We start from the raw sequence: 26617 nt of genomic DNA, 5'->3' as shown, positions 1-26617 counted from the left end.
GTTGTACAATGCACATCATAAACACACACAGAGAGTATAAAAGGCATAAGGTAAGACTCCAAAGGGAGCCTTGGATGAATATAGGAGAGACAAAAGCGTCACTATGAGGAAATCTATTAGGTTACAAAACACCCCCAACATAATAAATTTGGTGCCAATTGGCTTAAATTTACAAGGTGGGCTGCCACAAAGAAGAGGGGGAGTCAAGCTATTCTGCAAAGCACCTGAAGGCAGGACAAGAAGCAATGGGTGGAAACTAAACATCACTGGAGGTTTTTAAGAAGGGATTGGACCACCATTTGTCTGAAATGGTATAGGGTCTCCTGCTTGTACAAGGGGTTGGACTAGAAGACCTCTAACAGTTTCCCACTCTATTATTTTCTTAATTTAATTTAATTTAATTAATTCAATTTATATGCCGCCCCTCTCTGAAGACTCAGGGCAGCTCACAATACATTTTTAAAAATCATTATAAAAAAAACATTTAAAAATTAAAAACATTAAAAACATTAAAAACTCATTCATGCCATTCATGGCCGGATCTCACCAGATCACAAGAGCGAGATCAACGGCCCCAGGCCTGCCAGAAAAGCCAGGTCTTCACCGCTTTCCGGAAGGCCAATAGGGTGGGGATGGTCCGGACCTCAGGAGGTAACTGGTTCCAGAGAGCTGGGGCAGCCACAGAGAAGGCCCTCCCCCGTGGGCCCGCCAGCCGGCATTGTTTAGCTGACGGCACCCGGAGGAGACCAACTCTGTGGGATCTTATCGGTCGCTGGGAGCTATGCGGTAGAAGGCAGCCTCGAAGATAACCTGGCCCTGAGCCATGTAGGGCTTTAAAGGTAATAACCAACATCTTGAATTGTGACCGGAGACCAATAGGGAGCCAGTGCAGCTTGTGGAGAATTGGTGTAATGTGGGTGTATCTAGGCGCACCCACGACAGCTCGCGTGGCTGCGTTCTGGACCAACTGTAGTCTCCGAATACTTTTCAAGGGTAGCCCCATGTAGAGCGCGTTGCAATAATCTAACCGTGAGGTGACAAGGGCATGAGCGACTGTGAGGAGAGCCTCCCGATCCAAGTAGGGTCGCAATTGGTGCACCAGGCGAACCTGTGCAAAGGTCCCCCTAGCCACAGCTGTCAGATGTTGCTCTAATCTTAGCTGTGAGTCTAGGAGGACACCCACATTTCTTATCCTGATCCCTAATATGAATATTGATCAGTGCTGTACAATTTAACTCCAGTTGCAATGTGGTGTAAGAAACGCAGTTAGGAACTTGAAGCTCTTCTATGATTGGGAGTAGAAGAGTAGAAATATATTTTTTTTTTCAACAGAGGCCAAACCTTTAGATGGAATTGAAACTGACTGGTTGATTTGGAAGGAAGATTCTGATTTTTATTTTTTTCTGTTTTCTGGGTTCGCTTTTCTGCCTATCTGGTCTGCCTAAAAATAACTAGCCATCACGTTTGAGTTCAGAAGCTTGCAATAAAATTCTGAAATCAGAATCTGTTTTTCTGAAGTTCTATTTCCTGAGTTTATTGCTATGTTTTCATTTAATGATTTAAGATTTTGGATCAAGCATTTGCCTTTTTGACATTTTGGCACTCTGCGGCATACTCTTATGACTATCTCAGTTTCTAACCAAAAAAAGTGTCACCTTCTCAGACTTCTTTTTCAAATAAAATGATTATGTGTAAAGCTTTAGTTCTTGTATGCCACTTCCAGGTCTACAAAAATAATAATACATTTGAGGGGCTTGTATTCAGCTAACCAGTTATATGTACAAAACAAGCTGTCGGTTTCCATGATGGAATTTTATTTTCTTCTCTGCTTTCAGTCCTTTGCTTTGCTATTTCTAATAAAACATTTATTGTTATCACTATTGCAAAATTTGCCTGGAGGTTTCTAAATTTGCCTGGAGGTTTCTTTACATTAAAGCTTTACCAAAATTGTACTTGCAACAAAAGGAAATAAGTTCAATTTACATGGCATTCTATATACAGACAGTCCTTGACTTACAGCAGTTCATTTAGTGACCATTCAAAGTTACAACGGTACTGAAAAACGTGACTTACAGCCGTTTTTTCTCACGACCATTGCCGCATCCCCAAGGTCATGTTTTCAAAATACAGAAACTTGACAGCTGTCTCATATTTATGACGATTGCAGTGTCTGGAGTCATGTGATCCCCTTTTGTGACCTTCTGACAAGCAAAGTGAATGGGGAAGCCAAATTCCGTTAAGATTTTGTTGCTAATTTAGCAACTGTAGTGATACACTTAACCACAGTTGCAAATGTTGTAAAGTGGGACAAAACTCACTTAACCAATGTCTCACTTAGCGACAGAAATTTTGGGCTCAATTATGGTTGTAAAGTGGAGGGCTACCTGTATTTTCGTTTTTAATATTGTCAGCAAACTCATAGCATTTTTATTTCACATTATGGTCTCCCTTGATTTAGTTCTGGTGCTGAAATCTCAGTAGATTCAGCATACAAAAGATGGCATAGTTATTTCTTTAAAAATTGGTCCTTGTTCCCACCCAATTTTTTTGGGTGATGGTTGTTGCAAGAGGTTTAATAAAAGCCAAGTCATAAAATATGTGGATATCCATGGAAGATGTAGCATGACTGCTTGATGGAAACAGAGTGTAAAACAATGCTTGGCTTCAATGGCTGACAAATACTTATGGGAATTTAATTTAAAAACCCAAGGTTTGAGGTAGATACAGGGGTGAAATGCTCCCGGTTTGGACCGGATCGGGCAATTCGGTAGCGATTGTGGCAAGTGGTTCAGAGAATCGTAGCGATGGCGGCGTGAGGCTCCGCCCACCTGCCCGGGTGTCGTTACTTCCTGGTTCTAATCAGGAAGTAATGTGTTTTTTACCCTCTGCACATGCACAAAGTTTTGCGCATGCGCAGAGGGTCTGCACACACATGTGACGCGTGCTTCACTCGCGGGTGGCGTGTGCGCTTCCAAACCGGTAAGGAAAGTAAGTAGATTTCACCCCTGGGTAGATATAATATAGGTTCCAAATATCATTTTAAATGCTTGCGATTCAAATACAGGAATCTTTATGGATTGGTCAGCGGTAGAATAGAAATAAGTCAGGAATACTATTCAGAGGAATTCTTGAAAACTTGTTTTACAAGTTGTGAACTGAAATAGAAAATTACCATGACACCAGCTCAATAGTAATGCTAAAATTATTTAAAGCCAGGAGTCTCCAACCTTGGCAACTTTAAGACTTGTGGACTTCAACAAGTTGAAGTCCCACAAGTCTTAAAGTTGCCAAGGTTGGAGACCCCTGATTTAAAGTACGTAAAATATATATTTTAGTAGGACAGACAGACAGACAGATATGGAAGGGAGGGAGGGAGGGAAGGAGATTATCTCAGGTCATCTTTTTAGGGAATACGTGTCAAACAATAAATGATGTATTCCTTCTGTACTTTTCTAGATAACGAAAAATGGCCCATACAGTATTTCCATATTATTTTTGCTATCAAGCAGAGGTTGAATTGGCCATCTGTTAAGGATATTTTAATTTGTATTTCTGAAATGGGCACAGTGTTGACTCAGTGACCTCTAGGGCTAAAATCTATGATTTTCTGAATTTTTCACTGTTTGAATCATGGAACTTTCCTCCAGTTCCTGATTTGTCATCCAGCATTTGAATTTTCTCAAACAATAATTTATGGCAATGTTTCTTATCTGCAAATTGAGAGTTTATATAAATATATATTGCATATAAATAAATTTTGGGGGTCCCCCCCCATTTTTGTTGGCAGGGTTTACACCATCTTCTGTTGCCCCACCGCAGCCATCAGCAGGCCTTAACGTTGACTTTGAGTCTGTGTTTGGAAACAAAAGTTCAAATGCATCAGTGGATTCTGGTGGTAAGTCTTTTAAGTAGCCCTTATTTAACTCTGTTGTGATAAAGGAGAATATTTTTAGATCGGGGTTGAAATGAGAGGTTCTTGGTACTTTCTGAACGGGGTTGTTTTTTTGCAGGCGTTTCATTACCCAGCTAGGTAACATCATCAGTGCAATGGTGTGCATTATTACTGATAATGTTGCCTAGTTTGGGTAATGAAACATCTGGAAGAAAACAACCCACTTCAGAGAGGACCAAGCGCCCCTTAATCCTGTTCAGAGAGTAAAGAAAAATGGCACACAACTGTATGAAGATCTCTTTGAGTTTTCCTAAAAGGAGTCTTTTAAATACTGTGTTTCCCAAGGATGAGCAGATTGAGTTTCACCTCATGAAATCTATGAATTTTCTCACCCTCAGCGAAGTGATTTTTGTTGTTGTTGTTCACCAAGGCTAATCCTGGAAGAATTTGCAGGGTATAATCAACTTTTTTGGCTGTAAGATTCCTTTTACTCCTGTTTCAGTTTTGATCCCAGAATTTCTGGAGTTGTCAACTTTATTTTACAGAAGAAAGATGGCAGTATTTTAGTTACCTCCCCACCCCCCTTTGAAGCATAGAAGCAGAATTCCTGAAGTGTTTTTAGCTGTACAGATAGTCCTTGACTTACAACAGTTCATTTAGTGACTGTTCAAAGTTACAACAGCACTCAAAAAAGTGACTTTATGACCATTTTTCACACTTAATGACCATTGCGGCATCCCCATGATCACATGAGCAAAATTCAGATGCTTGGCAACTGCCTCGTACTTACGACGGTTACAGTGTCCTGGAATCATGTGATCACCTTTTGCAGCTTTTTGAAAAGCAAAGTCAGTGGAGGAGCCCAATATTCACTTAATAACCCTGTGACTAACTTCACTTAACAAATGTGGCAAAAAGGGTCGTAAAATGGACAAAATTCACTTAACAAATGTCTCACTTAGCAACAAAAATTTGGGGCTCAATTGTGGGCATAGGTCGAGGACTATCTCTATCATGCTAAGGTTTTAATGTGTGTTGATATCTGATACGATAATTGAAAAACTTCTGTGACATTTAATGGTATGTCTTGTTTTTAAGGCTTTGATGAATTAGGTGGTCTCCTAAAACCAACAGTGGCTTTTCAGAACCAGAATCTTCCATCTTGCAAAGCACCCCCCAATAAGTTAGTATTAGATGACTTGGATTCATCTCTAGCCAACCTTGTAGGCAGTAAGTATTTGTACGGGACTTATATAAAAGTCAAAATTTTAAAGAAATGAACTTTTTTTCCTAACGATTTTCTTGTTTTGTTTACAGATTTGGGCATTGGAAATGGGACAGCGAAAAAGTGAGTTGTTTAATAGGGTTTTTTTCCTTCTAAAAATATGTTCACAGCAGCTTTACATGACTTACCAGATTCATATTTTAATGGTATAGATAAGGATGGTGTTGCTGATTGGGAGAGTACTCTAATGAGCCAGCTGTGACTGACCAACCAATATTTTAGCATCTTCCATCTACCCCAATAATATCCATGCTGGGCTACAAGACTGAGAGCAGACCTTACTTCCCCCCTTCTTCTCTGCTCTCTACCCATCTATCTTTCCTCCTCCTCCTCTTCTTCTCCTTCTCCTTCTCCTTCTCCTTCTCCTTCTCCTTCTCCTTCTCCTCCTCCTCCTCCTCCTCCTCCTCTTGTTGTAATATACAAGCAGTCCTTGACTTAATTGAGCCACAAATTTCTGTTGTTAACTGAAACAGTTAAGTGTGTTTTGCCCCATTTTACAAACTCTCTTGCCACATTTGTTAAGTGAATCACTGTGGTTGTTAAGTTAGTAACAAGGTTGTAAAGTGAAGCTGGCTTCCCTGTTGACTTTGTGTGGCAGAAGGTCGCAAAAGCCGATTGACATGATCCCAGGACACTCCAACTGTCATAAAATATGAACCAGTTGCCAAGCGCCTGAATTTTGATCACTTGACTATAGGGAGGGTGCAGTGGTGATAAGTGAAAAACAATCATAAGTCGCTTTTTTCAGTTGCCATTGTAACTTCGAACCGTCACTGAACGAATGGTTGTAAGTCAAGGACTACCTGTAGAGACAGAGGATGCAAAATCTCATGCTTTGGGGTGGCTTTTCTAACATAAATACATGTGAGTTTTAATACCTTGAACATCTATTTATAGTGATGTAAACTGGACCCAGCCAGGAGAAAAGAAATTAACAGGCGGTTCCAACTGGCAGCCCAAAATTGCACCCACCACTGCTTGGAATGCTCCAACCATGGTAAGCAGTTGTCATAGGGCAGGGGTCCCCAATCCCTGGGCCGCAAGCCACTACCAGGCCGTGGCCTATTCGAAACTCAGCTGTGCAACTGGCAGGCCAGCACGCATGCATGTGCGTGCAGCTTGATTTGCGTGAATGTTGGGCCGACATACGTGTGTGCACATGTGCGGCTCAACTTCCAAGTTGAGCAGTGCGTGCCAGCCTGCCACTCATGTGGCCCAGTTCACTCCCCCCTGCCCTCCAGCCAGGCCATTAACCGCAAAGGTGGGGAACCATTATCATGGGAGACCATAAATCCAGCAGCATTGATTGTATTCTGGGTATATAAGGTATCATCAAGAATTCTGGTACGTACTCTAGAAAACCAGGATGTCCAAATTAGGAATTTTCTCTTTTGGATTAGATTCAAGACACTTCATAGTGGCTGATAAATACCCAATTTGAAGTTAACATCAGCCATAGTCTTAAAAGGCGCAGCATTCAGTGTCTTACTTTTTGTTTAAAAAGTGGGCGGAGGTATTTCTTTTGACTTTGCTTGTGGGGAGTTGGCAGGGAAGGTCACAAATCACAATCACATGACTGACAGTCAGAAATCCAGGCCTGGATCACAATCACACTACCATGGGGTTGTTGCAATGTCTGGTTGTAAGGATCACTGGTTCAGCGCTGTCGTAAGTTCAAATGCTTTCTGAAAGAGTGGCCGTTAAGCAAGGACCAGCTCTACCTGAATATTCTTAAGGCAGTTTTTATTCTAAGAATACAATATAGTATCTAATGAGTAGAAAAAACCTTCCAGGCATGTTTCGCTTAAAAAAAAAAGAAAGACTGAGGTTTGCAGAAACCTCCCCTTCTTAATCCTATCTGTTTCCCTTGACCTCCTCAACTTTTTAGTCAAGAAATATTTCTAAACCATTTCAGAAAGAGAGAATTAACTGTGGAAGCAGTCGTGATGCACCCTTCCAACTTCTCTGTGTCAGGATCCAGTTCTTGCAGGACTTAATACGACAAAGAATTCCTTGTGACCATCACAACATCTAGCGCTGCCCTAACTTTTCATACCTGAATGAAGACTGAGGCTTCCAAATAAATCGTGCAATAACTTTAAATTTAAAACACAGTCTTTTTTTTAAAAAAAACAACCCAATATTCTTACAGATCACAGATATGGGAATGACAATTTTGAAATAGATTTCTAGGAAGTGTGGGTGTAATCTGAGGAGATTTAGACTTTGTGTTATATCATATGCAACGTTTTGCGTTTTCGTGATCTATTGGGATCGGAAAAAGTAGTGTTTTGCTTTAATCTTCTGCTTTAACACTATGTTGTCTCATTTTCTCGTCAGTGTTTTGTCAGAAATTACTGGAGTCCAGTATGTCAGAAATACACAAAGTGTGATAAACTTGCCTACAGTAGATTACCGTATTTTTTGGAGTATAAGACACACCCTTTTCCCCCCTAAAAGGGGGTGAAAATTTAGGTGCGTAGCCCTGCCTACCCACTGGCCCCCACCCTTTGGCCTCTGCCTCCCAGCAGTTTACCTCCTTGCAGTAAGCAGCAAGAAGAAACAAGCGTATTTCAGCTTCAGCACACCCTAATTAGCACAAGTTGATTGGATCGGCCTCCCAACTCTCAGCTGTTTTGCGTGGGCCTCTGCTGCTTGCTACAAGGAGGTAAATTGCTGGGAGCAGATTTTTTTTTTTCTTGTGCTAATCAAGCTATGCTGAAAACGAAAATGAAAGTAAAGCAGGCTATTTGCTGTTTGCTGCAATGAGGCAAAATTGCTGGGAGGCAGAGGCAGATTTCTTTTTCTTGTTTTCCTCACCAAAAAAGGTAGGTGCGTTTTATAGTCTGGATCGTCTTATATTCCGAAAAATACGGTACGTTATATGTTTTTGTCACAGACTTATCAAATCTTGTTAATTTTCTTTGTCGCTCAACGTCTTGTTGGTTTACAAGAATGTGTCCTCTGGGTCGTTAAGCACACTTGTAACCAAAATGCTTTTTGTGTATATTCTGTTGTGTAAGCAATCATTTCTAATCCAGTGTTATTGCATTGTGTAATTGTTCTTCCCGGGGGAAAAAACAGAATGGCATGCATTTTCCACAATACGTAAGTGAACAAAACCTGCAGCCTCTTTTTTTTATTTTATTTTTTTGCAATCAGATTGGCATGCTGATATTAACCACTACAGCAGAATCTCATAATCCCGCTACTCCACACTTCTGTTAAGGTCTTTGGGCATGATGGAAATTTTGAGCAGCTTCTAATACATCCAGATTTTAAGGGCACCCTTTTGAAGCCAAGAATGGCATGAAGAAATATTCACAATTATTTTCCTGCTTTAACTCTTGTCGTTTGCTGCCCAATTAGCTGGCGTGTTGCGTCTGCATTGCCTTTTTAAATGCATTTGAATTTGAATAAATTAAATGGGGAAAAAAGGCGTCTGTGCGTACCAATAATTGCATGAAACCTCACAAGCTTATTTCCACTCCCACTTAACCATAGAGTTGATTTCAAAGAGGGAGAGACCAATATGTTCTAAAATATCACTGAATGGAGTGATATTTCCCATGTTGGCTCAGTTGATTCAAAAAATGTCTGAACTGCAGTGCTATCTCATTCCACTTAAAAAAAATAATGATAATTTTTTTTTAAAAAAAAATCCACAAATGGCCTAATTGTTCATAAGTATTGATAAGAGCTAAAGAATGAAGTCTCTAAATACTTTATATTCTTAAATACCTACAGATAGTCCTCGACTTACGACCACAATTGCGCCTAAAATTTCTGTTGCTAAGCAAGACAAGTGCTAAGTGAGTTTTGCCCCCATTTTGCGACCTTTCTTGCCACAGCTGTTAAGTGAATCACGGCAGTTGTTAAGTTAGTAACACGGTTGTTAAGCAAATCTGGCTTCCCCATTGACCTTGCTTGTCAGAAGGTCATGAAAGCTGGTCACATGACCCCGGGACACTGCAATCGTCATCAATATGAATCAGTTGCCAAGTGTCTGAATTTTTTGATCACATGACTGTGGGGATGCTACAAAGGTCATAAGTGTGAAGAATGGTCATAAGTCACTTTGTTCAGGAAGAAGGATATAAGGAATAAGGAAATAGTAAATCACTTTCTTATTATTGCCCAGAAAATAAGAGCCTGAGTGGCGCAGCAGACTAATGCTACTGTTAAAGGTAGTATTTAGCTTCCAGCTGCCTGCAATTACTGAGAGTTCAATTCTCACCAGGCTCAAGGTTGACTCAGCCTTCCATCCTTTCTAAGGTAGGTAAAATGAGGACCCAGTTTGTGGGGGCAATAAGCTGACTTTGTATAAAATATACAAAAGTATGAAGGCTATTGCTTAACGCCTTGTAAGCCGTCCTGAGTCTCCGGAGAAGGGTGGCATATAAATCAAAATTAAAAAAAAAAAATTATAAGGATGTCCATGAAATCCCCAGAGATTGAGATTTGACAGAAGGGAGAATTTATAATGTTATTTACCGAATTTTGATCACATGACCACGGGGATGCTGCAACAGTTGTAAGTGTAAAAAATGCTTATTGGTCACTTTTTTCAATGCCGTTTTGAACAGTCACTAAACAAATGGTTGTAAGTTGAGCACTACCTGTTTTTGAGGTAAGTTCAACTGATAGAAGTTTTTATCTTTAGATTATCTTCTCATTTATTCAATCTGCTCTATAGGTGATGCTTACGACTGAATTTCCATACATCAAAAATCATAGTAACTTTAATTCTTCAGCTCTTTCTTTTGGAATATCATCCTTCAGCCCATTTGGTTTTACTTTCCGTATCATTATTGGTCTTTCCCTATAATCTTTTCACGGAGAAGAAAATCTTAAACCACCTTAAAACAGTTAAAAAATGAGCAAATGTATGACCATGTATATGCTTATATATACACTGTATTTTGCTATGTTAATATTAATCACTGCCATTTCATCAATCATAGTACACAATAGCCAATTGGATTCCATCATCCTGTGTAACAGTGTAGTCCATAGGAAAAACAGATTTTCCTTCATTCACTTTTATGTTGTTGAAAAATCTTTTTTAGACAGTTGAACTTCTTATAAAATTATGGGTATGACATGCACGTCCTTTAAATTCAGAAAACTGCATAGCAGAATGACTCCAGTATATACTACACACGTGTTTTTCTGCTTGCCAGTTGGCCTCTTTCTAGGATTTTTGTATTAAAGTTCATTAAAGCTCTCAATTCCAATAATTGACCAAAAAGTACATTATTATTATTATTGATCAATTATTCCTGATCAGAAGGAGGAGGAGGAAGTGATATATGTTAAGTTACTCTTAAGCACAGTTGCTTGCATATATATATATATATGGAGAATTTTGTGGGATTTTGGATTTTATATTTTTGATGTATTATGAAACTTCGTTTAAATGAACCATGAAGGAGGAAGGGAATTCCCAATCTTCCTGAATGTCAGTTAAATATGAAAATATGTTGCTGCAGAGGATGATTTCAAGAAGCAGATATGATATAGAATGTAGCAGATGTCACAAAATTAATATAAAATTAAGGATAGTCATGCCTAAGTTATGTAGGTTAAAATGCTAATAAACGTAAAGGCATACATCTTACAAAACGCCTTGTCAATATTAACTGGCAGTGACATGGAGAAAAAACTCAGAATATATGTGTGCTGGCATATAGTTGTTGAACTTTATGCAAATACCTAGCTCCTGGTAATTCATGTAATAATTGTCTAAAGTCCATCAAATTTGGAGTTCATTTTCATGCAGTTTTAGGGATTCATTGTTAATGTTTTGGTAAATTTCCTACCTAAAATTTAATAATTTAAGGTAGTAAGTTGGAGTTGCCAGCTTTGTGGAGATCCCCATATTAACCTGGACCAGCTCTAACCTGTAGATATCTCAGGTATCTGCAACTGTGCTTTGGTGCTTAAAAAGAGCAGCAGTTCCCAAACTGCTTATTTTAATCAGTAATTGATTATTCTAATAAATTATGTAGTTGCCAGTTGGGGTTCAGCTGGTTATTTGGAGGTCATACAACAGTATTGTCAATTAAATAGTTCATTAATCGTGTTAATTAACAGTTCTTTTATCTTGTCCCTATTAAGAGACTTTGGGGACAGCGATCTCCCTTCAAAAATATCAGAGACACAGTTAACAACAAAAACCAACATAAAATCAACTGTGTCTTTTATCGTTTCTTCTTTGGGGATTTATTTATGTATCCACTCATTCATCAAGTTTATATGGTTTATGTTGCTGCTTACTTCACAAACAAACGATTTTAGGTGTATATTCTTAAGATGTACAGAACAATTATTAGCGTTAAAAAAACAAGGTTAAAAAAAGAGAACAAAGTAATGGTGTACTTTTCCCATTAGGCACCCCCTGTGATGGCTTATCCTGCTACAACGCCAACAGGAATGATGGGATACGGAATGGTCAGTAAAAATTGTATTTTAAGTCCTTTATGGAGCATTAATTTATTAGACATCCCCTCCCAATATATTCATTGTGCTTGTCTGTGTGTTTACGGGAGAAGACTGTTCTGTGACAAGATGCCACACAATCAGTGGGGCAAGATGAATCTGTTTCAATTCTGTTTTTTTTTTTTCCCCTGGTTTGTGATCTCAGTTTGCTAGGAAAATCACTCATGGTAAACTACTCTGAGCACATTATGGTGGAAAAGTGGGAGACAAATTGTACCCCCAAGAAATAATAGAGTCTTTTGCTTCCAGTCTTCTAATACGTTCCAGATGTGCTCCAGAATTTGTACAAATGTACGGTTAAAATTAGAGTTAACTTAAAACAGATGGGTAATGTAAGAAACATTAACAATCAGGCTCAGTTATTACAACTGAAATGAAAAGGGTGCTTTCTGAATAAGAATACCTTAAAATGATGCAACGACAGACGTGGTGAAAGAATTATGTATATCAACTGGGCTGGAGCTTTTTTTTTTTCTTTTTTTTTGTCTCTTTTTGGAAACACAAAGCAGATTCTTGTTGGCCATTCCTAAAATAAGGGGTCTCTAAACTTAGCAACTTTAAGACTTGTGGACTTCAACTCCCAGAATTATCCAGCCAGCATGGGAATTCTGGAAGTTGAAGTCCAGCAGTTTTAAAGTGGCCAAGTTTGGAGACCTCTGCCTAAAAGGACAGTTATGTCGGGAAAATCCCTCCAGCAAAAATGACAGCAAAGTGTTTTCCAGTGACTTCTTTGTGGTAGCTCTGATGGCTAACCCATCCTGCTATTTCATAAATATTCTACTGTCTTGTTAACAGAAGATGATGGTTGAAAGCATAATGGTTGGCCTTTCATCCTTTTGATTTAATTTCATAACATTAATTCTATTCTGCTATTCTGGATTTTTAGCCATCCCAAATGGGAGGAGTAATGACGCAGCCAACTTTAATATACAGCCAACCTGTCATGAGACCTGCAAATCCTTTTGGTCCTATATCAGGAGGACAGGTAAGTTTTAATTTCTACTCTGCAGCCCTGAAAGTACAAGGAAGGTCCTCTGTTGAGAAGGATGAAATCAGTTAAAATGTTTTTTAATCGTTAGTGGCAAGCAGACGTATCTGCTCCAGATGTTAAACTAGTTTCACATCCAAGACAGCTTTCATTCTGAGCCAGATGGAATTGTCCAAATGGATCTCAAGAAAGCTTATTATACACCAGAAGACTCCAAAGATCTGAGACGAGAGTTGTTCAAAAGAGGTCTTAATGAAGCAAGTTTTGAGGTGACAATCAAGTTATTGGGGAGGTTACAGTGAACGTGGTACAAGAAAGGCAGAATAATTGCACAAATAGAGCCCAGGTAATTCATCAATGAATTCATAAATAAAAAATAGTATTTTTTTTCTGTCGGAGAAATTGAAGCTGAGGAGGAACGAAAAGAGTTATTAAAATGAATAAATAATACATGTTTCCAGAGGATGCATTAGAAGGAAAGTTATAAAGAAACGTGTGTCACTGTCCAGATGAAGTATAAGGTTTCCACTTCTGAGGCTTAAAGCATTAAGCTGGTTTGGATGCCTACAGCGTGCTCACATTGTCACTGATGTCACTGCACACTTTGGGTTTCTTTTTATTTATAATGAAGGAAATGTTCCATTTTTGTTCTTCCCTTAACACGAGAACGTGAAAATGTTCCCCTTGGATGCATTCTGAAATCAAGATGGTACTGAATTCTGTGGTGTCTCTGTGTCCACAAACTTGCTTTCTTAAGCTTTCGGAAAACACGTGGAAGGTGCCAAACCCCCTGAGAATTGATTTTATAAGATAAGAGATCCCGATGCGCATTGAAAAGGTTTGTATCTATTTAGATCTTCAGAAGGAATTAGATACTGTAAAGCTTTACAGCAGGGGTCTCCAACCTTGGCAACCTTAAAACTTGTGGACTTCAACTCCCAGAATTCCCCAGGCAGCATGGCTGCCTAGGGAATTCTGGGAGTTGAAGTCCACAGGTCTGAGGTGAAGTCCACAGGTCTTAAAAGTTGCCAAGGTTGGATACCCCCCTGCTTTACAGTATCAAACCAAAACTGTCCTTAGGCTATCCAAAATATTTGAGGCCAGCAGTATTTTCACAGATAGCACATATTTTGGAGAATTCAGTCATGAGCTATTCCTTCCCCTCTACTCCTGAATGGCACGGCAGCAGAAGAATTTGTGAACCTGAATGCTTGGGATGGATCTTGGCCGTGTACTTTAAGAACGAGGAAATCAACTGTTGCTATTAGCAGCACTCCCTCAGCGGAAGCACTCTCTGGGTTTGCCCGTGAATGAAACCATTTGTGGTTCCTCATTCCTCTTGGCTTGGCTTTACCGATGTCAGATTTATTAGAGTTTCTCTTTTGAGGGAACAAAGGCTTGTTGTGAAAGGCCTGTTTGCTAGCCGGGTGTCACCTCTACTTGGCCTGCCTTAGCGTTTTGAAGAAGGAGTTGTTCCTTTTGGGGTCACCTGTTGGTGTTGGCATGTCTTTTGTTAGTCAAGCTACACGCACAGGCGAACTCTCTATGTTATATATATATTAACCAGAGCAACTGGAGTGAATGAGCCTGGACTTTAACCATTTGTGTTCACCATGGAACTGAAAGGGACCATTCATGGCATGTCCCTCTCTCTTCCTTCATTAAACCCCCCACATAGTTTTCTCATTCTGTTCTCTTCCATATCTACCTGCTTCTCTCCAGACACAAAAGTACAGCTCCTATTCTGTGTGTGTGGTCCTGACCGACAGATAGGTTTTTGCATTTAAGGGTGTTTGTAAGAGGCTGTAAACGTGACCAGTTTTAGTAATTGCTACTGTCAGAGCGTAACAGAAAATATCTCAACCATCACTCAGGGGCCAAGAGCAGAAAAGTCAAAACTTAAAGACGTTTTAATCAAAAAAGCTCTTCTAATACAGAAGCTTAGATACAGCACAATTAGACAATCATGTCCTCTATTTAAAACATCCCCAAGGTTTAACATCTAATGACTCTTTTGACCCAGCCTTTTGCCACTTGTTTTTGTTGTCTTGCATTGTGTTTGGATAAAGGTCTTGCTTCTCTTAAGGCTCTACCAAGCCTTCTCAACGTCAGCTTTCACAGCAAGAGCCATTTACGAATTACTGATGGCTTCCTAACAGCAAAAGCTTCACCTTTTTCTGTTCAGGCTAAGTGTCTATGGAGATTCCCAGTCATCCAGGTCACAGTTGTCCCAAAGATGCTTTTTTTTCAAGAAGCAATTGGACTTTCTGGAATTCAGAAAGTCCAGTTGCCTCTTGAAAAAAAGCATCTTTGGGATGTTCAGGCTATAAGGAAATTTATGTTAGGGAGAGGAGAAGAGAGGAAAGGAAAGGAATGGAGCAGAGCAGAGCATGTAACAAATAGACTGAATTATAGCAAATGCACAAGGAAGTTGTGTCAATTGCTGAACTCTAAGCAAGTACTTTTGGATAATTTAAGCTTGTTTTAAGGGACGTGGTGGCTCAGTGGCTGAGCTTGTTGATCGAAAAGTCAGTAGTTCAGCGGTTCGAATATCTAGCACCGAGTAACGGGGTAAGCTCCCGTTACTTGTCCCAATTTCTGTCAACCTAGCCATTCGAAAGCACATAAAAAATGCAAGTAGAAAAAGAGGGACCACCTTTGGTGGGAAGGTGACAGTGTTCCATGCGCCTTTGGCATTGAGTCATGCCAGCCACATGACCACAGAGACATCTTTGGACAGCGCTGGTTCTTCGGCTTTGAAACGGAGATGAGCACCGCCCCCTAGAGTCGGGAATGACTAGCACATATGTGTGAGGGGAACCTTTCCCTTTATAGCAAATGCACAAGGAAGTTGTGTCAATTACTGAACTCTAAGCAAATAATTTTGGATAATATAAGCTTGTTTATTCATTTGACAAACTTCTAAGGCTGTGCAACTCCCTAAAGACTCTGGATGCTATAGAATATTAAAAACAGTCAAAAACATTATAACCAAGAGAAAAGAGCAATAACCCTCCAGACCAGTGTGGGTTCTCAAGGTAATTTCCAGGACTTCAATTCCCAGAATTCCAAAGCCAGCAGGTGGAGGTCCACACTCCTGGAAATTCCCAAGGTTGCTCCAGACAATAATAAAACCATTATCTTTGCTGAGGTGGCGCAGTGGTTAGAGTGCAGCACTGCAGGCTACTTCAGCTGACTTGCTACCTGCAGTTCAGATCTCACCGGCTCAAGGTTGACTCAGCCTTCCATCCTTCCGAGGTCAGTAAAATGAGGACCCAGATTGTTGGGGACAAGATGCTGACTCTGTAAACTGCTTAGAGAGGGCTGTAAAAGCACTATGAAGCGGTATATAAGTCTTAAGTGCTATTGCTGTTGCTAGTGCTATTTTAACACTACATTTTCGCCCAAATGGGCGAAGTCTGCTCCATTCCCTAGCCCAGGGCACGACGTCAGAGCCTGGTTTTCTTTGCTAACTTAAACCAGGTTGAGGTACGTTGACGTGCTTTCGTTTCCTTTGAGCAGTTTCCTCATCTGAGGGAAATGCCTGGATGAAAGAGACTTCATACAAGCATTAATACTATCAAAGCCAAAGGAACAGATGCGTTTAATTTTATTTAACTCCCCTGATGAAGTCGATATCCTGTGTTGGAACCAGAACATGGAAGGAATTAAAATCCTATGGGAAAGCTTGGATCAGAGTGATATTTTAGGCATTTGTGGGAATCTGAGTGCTTTTAATAGAATTTTGTTCTACCTTCCCACATTCAGTGTGACTGAACTATTGTGTATACATATGACTAAAATATTTACTTTTTTAAAAAATGCCAATTCAGGGCTGCTGTTTGGAAGACAGTTTCCATGGTAGGAAGAATTAGCTAAGCTTTTTAAGTATCTTGGACCCACTTGTAGATTATATTCTAAACATAACTAATCTATTTTTAGCGGAAAGCAAATTCTGTCGTGACAGTTGACATGGAACAGACGGGCACTTTCACATATTGATATTTATTTACTTATGGTTTTGAACAGAATTTAAACATAAGGGGAATTGTCTTAAAAAGAGTCCACAACAGTAACAGGGAAGAAAAATTCCCTTCCCCTAATTTGTGCAGCCAATCTAATAACATGTTAATCTGAGAAGTACAGAGGTATTTTAGAATATAGAATAAGAGGCTTTGAAGGGACCTTAGGCAGTCTTCTAGTCCAACCCTAGTTGTGTTATCTGTAGTGGACTAACATTTGAAAGTGTTTCTCAGAATATATCTGAGTAAGCCATATGCAGGCTTAGGCATGTAGAAGTGCCAAATCTGGAAACAAGGGTTTTAATTTTAATTTAATTCCCTCAAGGTTCAGAGATTGCAGTAAAACCAATAGGATTCCTTATCTTTTAGCCAGTATTGCCTACTCTTGGGTAAAGAGTTGTGTCCTCTGGGCTATATATCGCAATAGCAACAGCACTTAGACTTGTATACCGGTTCATAGTGCTTTTACAGCCCTCTCTAAGCAGTTTACAGAGTCAGCCTCTTGCCCCCAACAATCTGGGTCTTCATTTTTACCCATCTCGGAAGGATGGAAGGCTGAGTCAACCTTGAGCCGGTGAGATTTGAACCGCCGAACTGCAGCTAGCAAGTCAGCTGAAGTAGCCTGTAGTGCTGCACTCTAACCACTGCGCCATCTCGGCTCTTCCTTATGTATTCCTTAACCTCCCTTTTTGTGGCTTTTGAATTCTTATTAATAAAGTGATGAGAACTGATGAAAACTATGGTGTAAACCCTAAAATAAACATATATCAGTGGATGCAGGTAGTCCTCAACTTACGACCAGTTGCTTAGTGACCATTTGAAGTTAAAAATGGACCTCGGAGATGGGGGGGGCAGTGCTTACGACCCAAATTCAAAGTTCTGATGCTTCCACACCCAACCACCCATGGTCACATGATCTTTGCGCATTGGGCAGGCAGCCTACGTACATGGCCATTTTGCAACATCCTGTAGTCACATGACTGCATTTTACTACACTTTTGTCGTAAACCCAGCATTTGCTTCCAGTTTTACGACCATGGCATTGGCTTACCAACTACCACAAAAAAGGGTCGTAAAATTGTATAGGTCGTTGGGGCGCCATAGTTAGAATGCAGTATTGCAGGCTAACACTGTCCACTGCCAGCAGTTCGATCCTGACCGGATCAAGGTGGATTCAGCCTTCCATCCTTCTGAGGTTGCTAAAATGAGGACCCAGATTGTTGCGGGCAATACGCTGACTCTGTGAAACCACTTTAGAGAAAGCTGTAAAGCACTGTGAAGCAGTATATAAGTCTTAAGTGCTAGGTCAGGACTTACCACCATAATGGGGCAGGCTCCAGTACAGTCATAACTCGAGGACTCCGTGCAGTGTAGCTCTACCCAGCTTTTGCAGCCTTTGATTCCCAGAAGGAATCATGAGTTGTATCTTTTGGCAATGAAAATATTGTCCAACGCAGCTCATTCTGTCTGGCAGCAAATCTTTCAGGCACAATTCTTGCTCTGTTTTTTGTTTTTTTTAAAAAAACTTCTTCCCTTCCAGAATTTTATATCTGAACTCTTTTTTTTTTTTTTTTTAATTCTCCTTTCCCTGTACAAACACACACATGTAGGCCGAATAGTTTAGGCTACAGTGAAAGGTGGGAAGTGATTGGAAAGGCCTTTTGTTGATACGCTGTCTCTGCCTGTGATTTAAATAGAGAATTTTACCCACTGGACGTGAAGAATCCTCAATATAAAACCAAAAAAGCAAGAGCTGAAGCAGATAATCCCCTTGAAAGGACGAAAGCAAAATAAGCAATGCTTTATTGTTAACTCCATTGTATAAGAGCCACGGTGGCTCAGTGGTTAGAGTGCAGTACTGCAGGCTGCTTCTGCTGCCCGCCAGCTGCCTGCAATTTGGCAGTTCAAATCTCACCAGGCTCAAGGTTGACTCGGCCTTCCATCCTACCGAGGTGGGTAAAATGTGGACCCAGATTGTTGGGGGCAATAATAAACCGCTTATAGAGGGCTGTAAAGCACTGTAAAGCGGTATATAACTCTTTAAGTGCTATTGCTATTCTTAACATCCATTTTCGGTGGATTTACTCAGGAGCACAATAGAAAACCAATCCGTCGCCAGGTTGATATCAGCCCCCTTATTGCTGATACAGGTAGTCTTTGACTTATGACCACAATTGAGCCCAAACTTTCCATTGTTAAGTGAGATGTTTGTTAAGTGAGTTTTGCCCCCATTTTACAACCTAGGTTGCCACAGTTGTTAAGTGAATCACTGCAGTTGATAAGTTAGTAACCCAGTTGTTGAGTGAACCTGGCCTCCCCATTCATCGACTTTGCGTGTCAGAAGGTCGCAAATGATGATCACATGACCCTGGGACACTGCAACCGTCATAAATACACGCCAGTTGCCGAGCATCTGAATCTCGATCACGTGACCACGGGGAAGCTGCAACCGTCGTTAACGTGAAAACCAAGTCGTGTCTCTTTTTTCGGTGCCATTCTAACTTCGAACAGTCACTAAACGAATGGTTGTAAGTCGAGGACCACCTGTGAGTGGCTGAGATGCCAGCATTTTCTGCCAGTCACATCCAAACACTGAATTCCCTGTTTCTAGGGGAAATCTATGAGCCGTGGTGGCGCAGTGGTTAGATTGCAGTACTGCAGGCTACTTCAGCTGACTGCTAGATGCAGTTCAGCAGTTCGAATCTCACCGGCTCAAGGTTGACTCAGTCTTCCATCCTTCCGAAGTCGTTAAAATGAGGACCCAGATTGTTGGGGGCAATTATGCTGACTCTGTACACCGCTTAGAGAGGGCTGTGAAGCGGTATATAAGTCTAAGTGCTATTGCTACTGCTATCTTTACTTTTTGACATCTACCATACCACTGGAGCACAAATGGTATTTTTCATGCCATGATTCTTTTTTCTGTTTTTCCTTTTAACCAGTCCACCTCAGCTGTAACTACCTTTTCTCCTAACTGCCTTCTCCATCATTACATTTCCTGCCTTCCTGGTTCTGTCATTGAGGCCTCTCTCTCTCTCTCTCTCTCTCTTTCCCTTTCTCTCCCTTTCCCTTTCTGCCATCTTCTCTCCCAGCTGTCTGCCGCCTCCAGCCCATCCACTCAGAGTCCACACAGACCTTCAGGAAAGGACCCCTTTGCAGAGGTCTCCCTGCAGGATTTCTTGTAGGATCCTTTAGGTATTGCATGTTCATTTTGGGGGTGGGGGGTGGGAGGATGTTGGCTGCTAGAAAACAACCCATTTGTCATCACAGAGGGGAGGCCCTCCTTGCCACGATCACATCAAAATATTGTTCACATTGGGGAGGTCTCTGTAAAATTGCATGCTTGAATGATTTGATTGGATGAGCTCCAGCAAACTTTCCCGAGGGTGCAAAATTTTAGCAGCATTGCCACTAAAACTCCTGAAAACAATGTAATGTTGGTTGAAAAGAATAAAATACACAGGTTTGTACGTTGGATGTGGAGGGACCTCTGAATCAGAATCAGCGGCTGGTATCTTGAGATGCCTCTTTTGCTACGTTCCCGGGTGTCATAAGTGAGCCCCATGTCCCAAAGACTCGAATCTCCCCAGTTGTGTATATTGAGTACATATCAAATAGATCTACACAGAGATTGTAAATGGCTGGATTCAAGTATTAATGTCATTCTCCAAGTATTAAATCTTTTTCTCGTGTTACTGGGTTCCCAGAAGAACGTATATTTTTTTTTATTTGCCCTTCCATCACCTTTTTGGATTTTGGATTTGTTTCGCATTACATTTTAAGTCTAAAGTCTCTCAACCATGGCCTTTGAAAGGAAATGACTACTTTTAGAGACCCAGTTTGTATTGCAGTTGCCATAAAGCCATTTTACAATTTACAGTTGACTCTGTTGCCCTCTCTAGTGCTGTGAGGAGTTGCCCCATTTTGCCTGTACTTCCATTTCTGCATCTGTTAAAGTTGCCACCTGTATTTTAAATTCCATATTGGGCTGAAGGGTGGCATAAATAAAACATCTGTCATGGCTGTGCCACATCCTCCATCCCTTGTTGAATAGAAACCAATTGTACATTTGTGTGACATAGGGCAATTCTCTCCAATAATTTATCCTTCCTTGTAGAGTGATGTTGGATTGGTGCGGTGGCTTAGAGGTGGAGCTCTTGCCTCACAATCAGGAGGCTGTGAGTTCGATCCTAGGTAGAAGCAGATATTTCTTTCTCTGGGCACAATTAAAATATATCTGCTGAACAAAAACTCCGCATTGGTGACAGGAAGGACATCCGGCCATTAAACATACTGCTAGCTCCATTCAGTTGCCCAGACTCCACCCCGCAATGGCTTATAAGGTTGTTAATAGGAGATGATGATTGTAGAACGATGTTGGCTACATCAGAGATACTTTGGAGGCTTCCTTTAGGTTTTAAACATGTGGCTAGCAAAGGGATGACATAAGAAGAAATTAAGACAGAGTTGTGTGCTAACATTGTTAAGGTGGTCTGTGACCTTGCTTGGTGCGCTCCGAGCATTGCTTTCTTGCAGATGTTTCATCATGCAATTAGGTTACATCAGTGCAGCAACTGATGCTGTTACCAAGCTGGGTAATGAAACGTTTGCAACAAGAAAACAACCCCGCTCAGCGAGCACCAAGGACCCCCACGGTTCACAAGCTACGGATATTCTCTTCTATCGACAAGCTAATCTTGATTTCATCTTTTTTTTTTTCTCAGATCCAGTTTATGTAATCATGCCAGACACGGACCGGAGCAAGAAAAAAAATCCCAGAAAGACACATGTGCTCAAGTGACCAACCCTTTTTTTGCAGCTCAGTCCAAACGGAAGTCTCTCCAGCTCTCCAGTAGAACAGACTCAAATCATGCAAAGCCCACAACGAAGTTGCGGGTCTCTCGGCCAACCTAAGGAAATCTCAGCACCCTGCAGCGTGGTATAAAGCCAAGAATTGCCACAAATTTGGTGTGGGATCTTTTTTCTATTCCCCCCCCCTTCCCGCGGTAACTTAACATGTTAGTAACTCCCATCCCCGATTTTATAACTGTTGATTGGTAACCTATGAAAGACGCTACCTATTCTGCTAATTGGTGTTCTGGAAAGTGCTCTTTGGAATGAAGAGCTGGACACCTCGTTTTTTCCTTAATTTCAGTGGCTTTTCTCTAGAGGATCAAATCCTAACTCTTTTTATTCTACAGCCTCCTCTCTCCATTCGTCACCAACCTTAGACTCCATGCCGAAAAGTTTTAACTTAAAAAGGAGAACAAAAAACCCCCCCCAACCGAATTATATATTCCGTTCGCATAGACATTCCTTTATGTATTATTGTTTTGTATTTATTTATGATTATCCGTTTAAAATAACAAATGTATCACAAAGCCTCCTCCTCTCTGGAGAATCGAACGCCGATGTATACTATGGGTCTCCCGTTAGAGTTCGTCTCCTTTTTATTTTTTTTTTCCATCCACCGGAACAATTTCTAGACAAATCTCAATCCACACTCCTGCCATGCGGAATATTGGGCACGTTCCAAGGTCTCGAAAAATGCCCCTTGTGGAATACCCTCCAGGAATTAAGAGCGATCGACAGACGAAGCTGCCAGTTCTGCTCAAGATTTGGGGAAGGGGGGGGGGGAACAACTGACTGGTGGGAGCATGGTATTTTTTCGACCAGGCGTCCTCCTCAGTGCTTTGAGAAAGCTTTTCCTTGCTTTGTGCTTGGCATGCCATTTATCTTACACTTGACATAACAGCCTTTTCCAAATGAATGTGAGGAATTGCTTTCACTTTCAAAGACTTTCCTTCTCTGTATAAAAGAAAAAACAAAACAAAAGCAACCAACTACGGACAGTTCTGGTGTATTATGTGAGGGGGGGGGGGGACAGGAAAAAAAAAAAGACGACTTCTTTTCTGTGTTTGAATCATGTACCAAGAAATAGAATGAAAATCTCAGAAGGGAAAGTAGGGTCTTTGCTAATGGGCAACTCAACCATGAAGTTCTCCAGGGGAAGCTCCATCGAATCTTGTTTCGGGATGGCTTCCTGGTGCCCTGGATTCTCAGCGCATAGGAATCCTTTTTTGTTCTTTGGTGAATTTGAAAACAGCACTGTGGATCGGTGCTATATGTAAATACATCCTATCGGTTTAGGTGGCATTTGGGGCCTTAAAAGGAGGATAGTCTGGGGCATGAAAGCAATTCTGTACATGAATTAAGCATATTTGCTGCATTGTCTCTGCAGATTCTATTTTTGTTTAAAATGTTATAAAAATGTATGTTAGCAAAAAAGGTGGATTTTCAAATAAAGTGCAGCTTCCACAAACCTTTTTGAGTTGCGGTATGAATCTGTGAGGGTGTGAAGTTTATTTCTGTAAGGATGCTGGGCAAAAATAGCAACTTTTAGTTTATTGTATAAATTCAGTAAGTGAGAAGAAAAATTCTCACCAGCTGCTGCAAGTAATACTGTGTTTGATTTTTGGACAGAGGTCTTCGTGAATAGTCCTAAACTATTGCAAATACTTACAGACAGCTATACTAGACTTCTGTGTCAGAAGCACCGAAGCACTTCTGTGGTGAAGGGATCAACTGGTGACGTCATCGCTCCCCAGGAGACGCCCAGTTGAGGCTTCTTTTGTGTTTCCCCTTAAGTTGCTCACCTGTGATGACCCAGGGCAAGGTGGTATGGCCCGCCTGCAGAACTGGCAGCAGATTCGGACAGTGAGGAGATTGGGGAGCAACATGGGCCAGTCCTGGAGTCTAGGGAAGACTCGGACGATGGCACTGAGTTGGAGGCAGAGAGGGGGCCAAGACCGTCTGGTAATTCTTTGCTGTCTCCGGAATCTGACTTCAGCGAGGCAGAAGAATAACGTGAGCCTGTTCCTAGTGTGCGCATGCGCAGAGTTGCCAGGAGACAAGAACAATTAAGGAAACAGGGTCAACTTGGGAGTAAGGCTTGGAAATGATTAGCCGCTCCCATAAGACATAAAAGAGAAGCGAACAGGATGTGAGCTTTTGCAGGAAGCAATTAGTTCATCTGGCCGATTCAAGATTTGAAAATACTGTTTGTGACTCTGTGCCAAGTTTGGCCTTGCCCTGCGTCTGGAAATTAGCTCTTGGGCAGCATTCTATGTGAGATAGGTGGGTATTGATAACCTTCCTCTGAAAGACTCTATCAAGCCTTGCAAACTGTAAATGAAAGTAATTTACAGCCATATGAATTAAAGAGGTTTGCCGGGACTAAGTTTGCGTTGTTTAATCTCTAAGGAAGCCTAGGTCAGAACACAAGGCATGGAGGCAACACAGCCAGCTGATAGTTCGAACTTCCCTTTATTGCTCCAACTTTCCTGCAAACACTCCCACTTTTATGGCAAGTCACGGACCAAAGCACTCACACACACACCTCCAGCAGCCTCTGGCTGCTAGTAGTCCAGCAAAACGTTGTTAGCATGACAGCTTCAAGGCAAGAAGTCAAGTGAGGCAAAGTAACAGGAAGGCAAGAAGTCCAGCAAACTCCAGATGTGGGCAATGGCACACAAAACTTTACGAATTCAGCGCTTATTCTAAATAAGCACCCCTCCCTACAGCATCTCCTTAAGTCTCAGTCTCCAGGTGTGTCTTGTGAGGAGGTGCGGGACGCTCTCCTCCCGAGTCTTTGGGTCGGCCTGTGCTGCTCCTGCTTCTCCGTGCTCGGGGTTCAGGAGGGGCGGTCCTTGCTCAGCGCTTGAGCTCCATTGCTCCTCATCTCTACTGCCTGCCCTCTCTTCCCCCCCCCCACCCACTCTCAGTCATCCTGTCCCATTCTTCCCTGCTGGCAAGCCGCCCAAGATACCTGGGGCTGCCTTGTCCTGCTCCTCCACGCGTTCCTATGAAGCCAACAAGGCCACCCCCTCGACCTCCGTCAGCTCCAGCTCACCCTCCACGGACTCATGCTCCAACAGGGCCATGACATCACCAAAGTGGTAACCATCTATCTATACGTGGCCTTTTGAACAGCTGGGTTGCCAGGAGCTGGAGTGAGTGACAGGAGCTCGCCCCACTGCATGGCAGCAACCAGGTCTCGAACGCAAGCCTGCCGCTGGTCAACCCACCCAGTTGTTCTCTTTAGAAATAGCTACTTTCCGCATTGAGCACTATTACTTTCTAATATACGATTATTTTTCCTGATTTTTCTAAGCTTTAATTTACTCTGAGGGGGGAAAAACATTTGGCACTTAACATGTACTGTAGGTGCCAGATTCAAATATAATTTATATTGGATGGGAGAATATCAAGAAACCCCAGATCTGGGCAATAACTAACTACAAAAAAAATCACATAGATACCTGTCTCTGGGAATTGAACTCAAAACATTTTGCTTCACATCAGAGAAGCTGCTTCAGTTTTCAAGGGGAAAAAAACCCAAGAAAATCCAGGTGCCTTCTGGAAAAGCATCTTTGGGACAACGATGACCTGGATGATTGAGAATCAGCCATATACAACTCAAAAGGAGATTTTTCCCAATTAATACAATTCTTGGCTTGGTTTTACATTGATTTAATAATGGATTCCATTTCATTTCAGAAAAAAAATCTGATAACGATGGATAAAATTTCCATTTGGACAACATTCTGAAATGACAAGAGGTTTATTGCAACCGAAATGATCTTGTTGAGACAGTTAAATTCTCAACGTTATGATATCTGGGAGTTTTTTGTGTCATTTTGTGTTAACATCGTCATGCCTATATTGTCGATGTGCACAGTTTGTGTCGTGCGATCAGCAAACATAAACTGAAGCAAGTGTTGCTTCACCCTGTCCCTTTATTTAAGTCTATTCTGATAAAATGAATGCATGTGAATTTTTGTACTAGAGAAATACCAGTAGTCCTTGACTTATGACCACAGTTGAGCCTAAAATACTAAGTGAGACAGTTGAGTGAGTGTTGCCGTATTTTACGAGCTTTCTTGCCACAGTTCTTAAGTGAATCACTGCAGTTGTTAAGTTAGTGACACGGTTGTTAAGTGAATCTGGCTCCCCCCCTCGACTTTGCTTGTCGGAAGGCCGCAAAAGGGAATCACATGACACAGGGACGGTGCAACCGTCATAAATATGAGTCGGTTGCCGAGCATCTGAATTTTGATCACGCAACCATAGGGATGCTGTGGGGAAAATGGTCATAAGTCACTTTTTCCAGCGCCGTTGTAACCTCAAGTGGTCACTAAACAAAATGGTTGTTAAGTTGAAGATTACCTTTACTTGGGAGTTGCGAATTCTGAGTAGTTCATTTAATGGAAAACTTTAAAATATGGTTTTTAAGTACTTAGTACTTCCAGTGATTCTGTTGAGCGTTGTGACTTTCAAATTAGGTTTGATCATTCCCTAGTTTTCTGATGGAGATCATTTTCCATATGAAAATATTTAAAAGTGTACCACTTCACTTCATGCGCAGAGGGTTTGGGAGACCTGCAGAGTGCTCCTGTGGACTGGGGAAGGCAAAAATGCGATGCGTGAGGGGTTTGGGAGGCCAAAAGCAGGCACATTTTTTGCAAAAACGACCCCGTTTTTCACAAGAACGGGGCACGCAGAGGGTTTGGGAGGCCTGCAGAGTGCTCCTGGGGACTGGGGAGGGCAAAAATGTGATGCGTGGGGGGTTTGGGAGGCCAAAAACTGGCCCATTTTTTGCAAAAACTGTGTTTTTGCCCTCCCCAGCCCCCAGGAACACTCTGCAGGCCTCCCAAACCCTCTGTGTGCCCCATTTTTGTGAAAAACTGGGTCGTTTTTGCAAAAAATGTGCCTGCTTTTGGCCTCCCAAACCCATCACGCATTGCATTTTTGCCTTCCCCAGTCCACAGGAGCACTCTGCAGGCCTCCCAAACCCTCTGCGCATCCTGTTTTTTGCAAAAATGGGGCCATTTTTCGCAAAAACAGGACGCACAAAGGGTTTGGGAGGC

The 26617-nt window shown here is 41.4% G+C and overlaps 1 protein-coding gene across 20 annotated transcripts in view; it reads left to right on the top strand.

Moving 5' to 3' along the window:
- Positions 1-21652, top strand: part of PICALM (phosphatidylinositol binding clathrin assembly protein) — an 81022-nt gene extending 59370 nt beyond the window's left edge. For 6 of the 20 annotated variants that reach the window (XM_087895845.1, XM_087895839.1, XM_087895837.1 and 3 more), the window contains 9 exons: positions 3788-3895; positions 4991-5122; positions 5210-5240; positions 6075-6174; positions 8262-8285; positions 11571-11630; positions 12565-12663; positions 19781-19883; positions 21413-21652. In XM_087895845.1, the coding sequence (XP_087751971.1) occupies positions 3788-3895; positions 4991-5122; positions 5210-5240; positions 6075-6174; positions 8262-8285; positions 11571-11630; positions 12565-12663; positions 19781-19873 (647 nt within the window). In that variant the 3' untranslated portion in view covers positions 19874-19883; positions 21413-21652. The remainder of the gene's footprint in view (positions 1-3787; positions 3896-4990; positions 5123-5209; positions 5241-6074; positions 6175-8261; positions 8286-11570; positions 11631-12564; positions 12664-19780; positions 19884-21412) is intronic. The other 14 variants (XM_087895846.1, XM_087895842.1, XM_087895838.1 and 11 more) reach the window with 3 other exon arrangements.
- The last annotated feature ends 4965 nt before the right edge of the window (positions 21653-26617 follow it).

This window comes from Pantherophis guttatus, chromosome 5 (genome assembly GCF_059756535.1).
Source record: "Pantherophis guttatus breed Tessera chromosome 5, ASM5975653v1, whole genome shotgun sequence".
NCBI classification, from domain to species: Eukaryota; Metazoa; Chordata; class Lepidosauria; order Squamata; family Colubridae; genus Pantherophis; species Pantherophis guttatus.
This window is presented reverse-complemented; position numbering and strand designations above follow the sequence as displayed.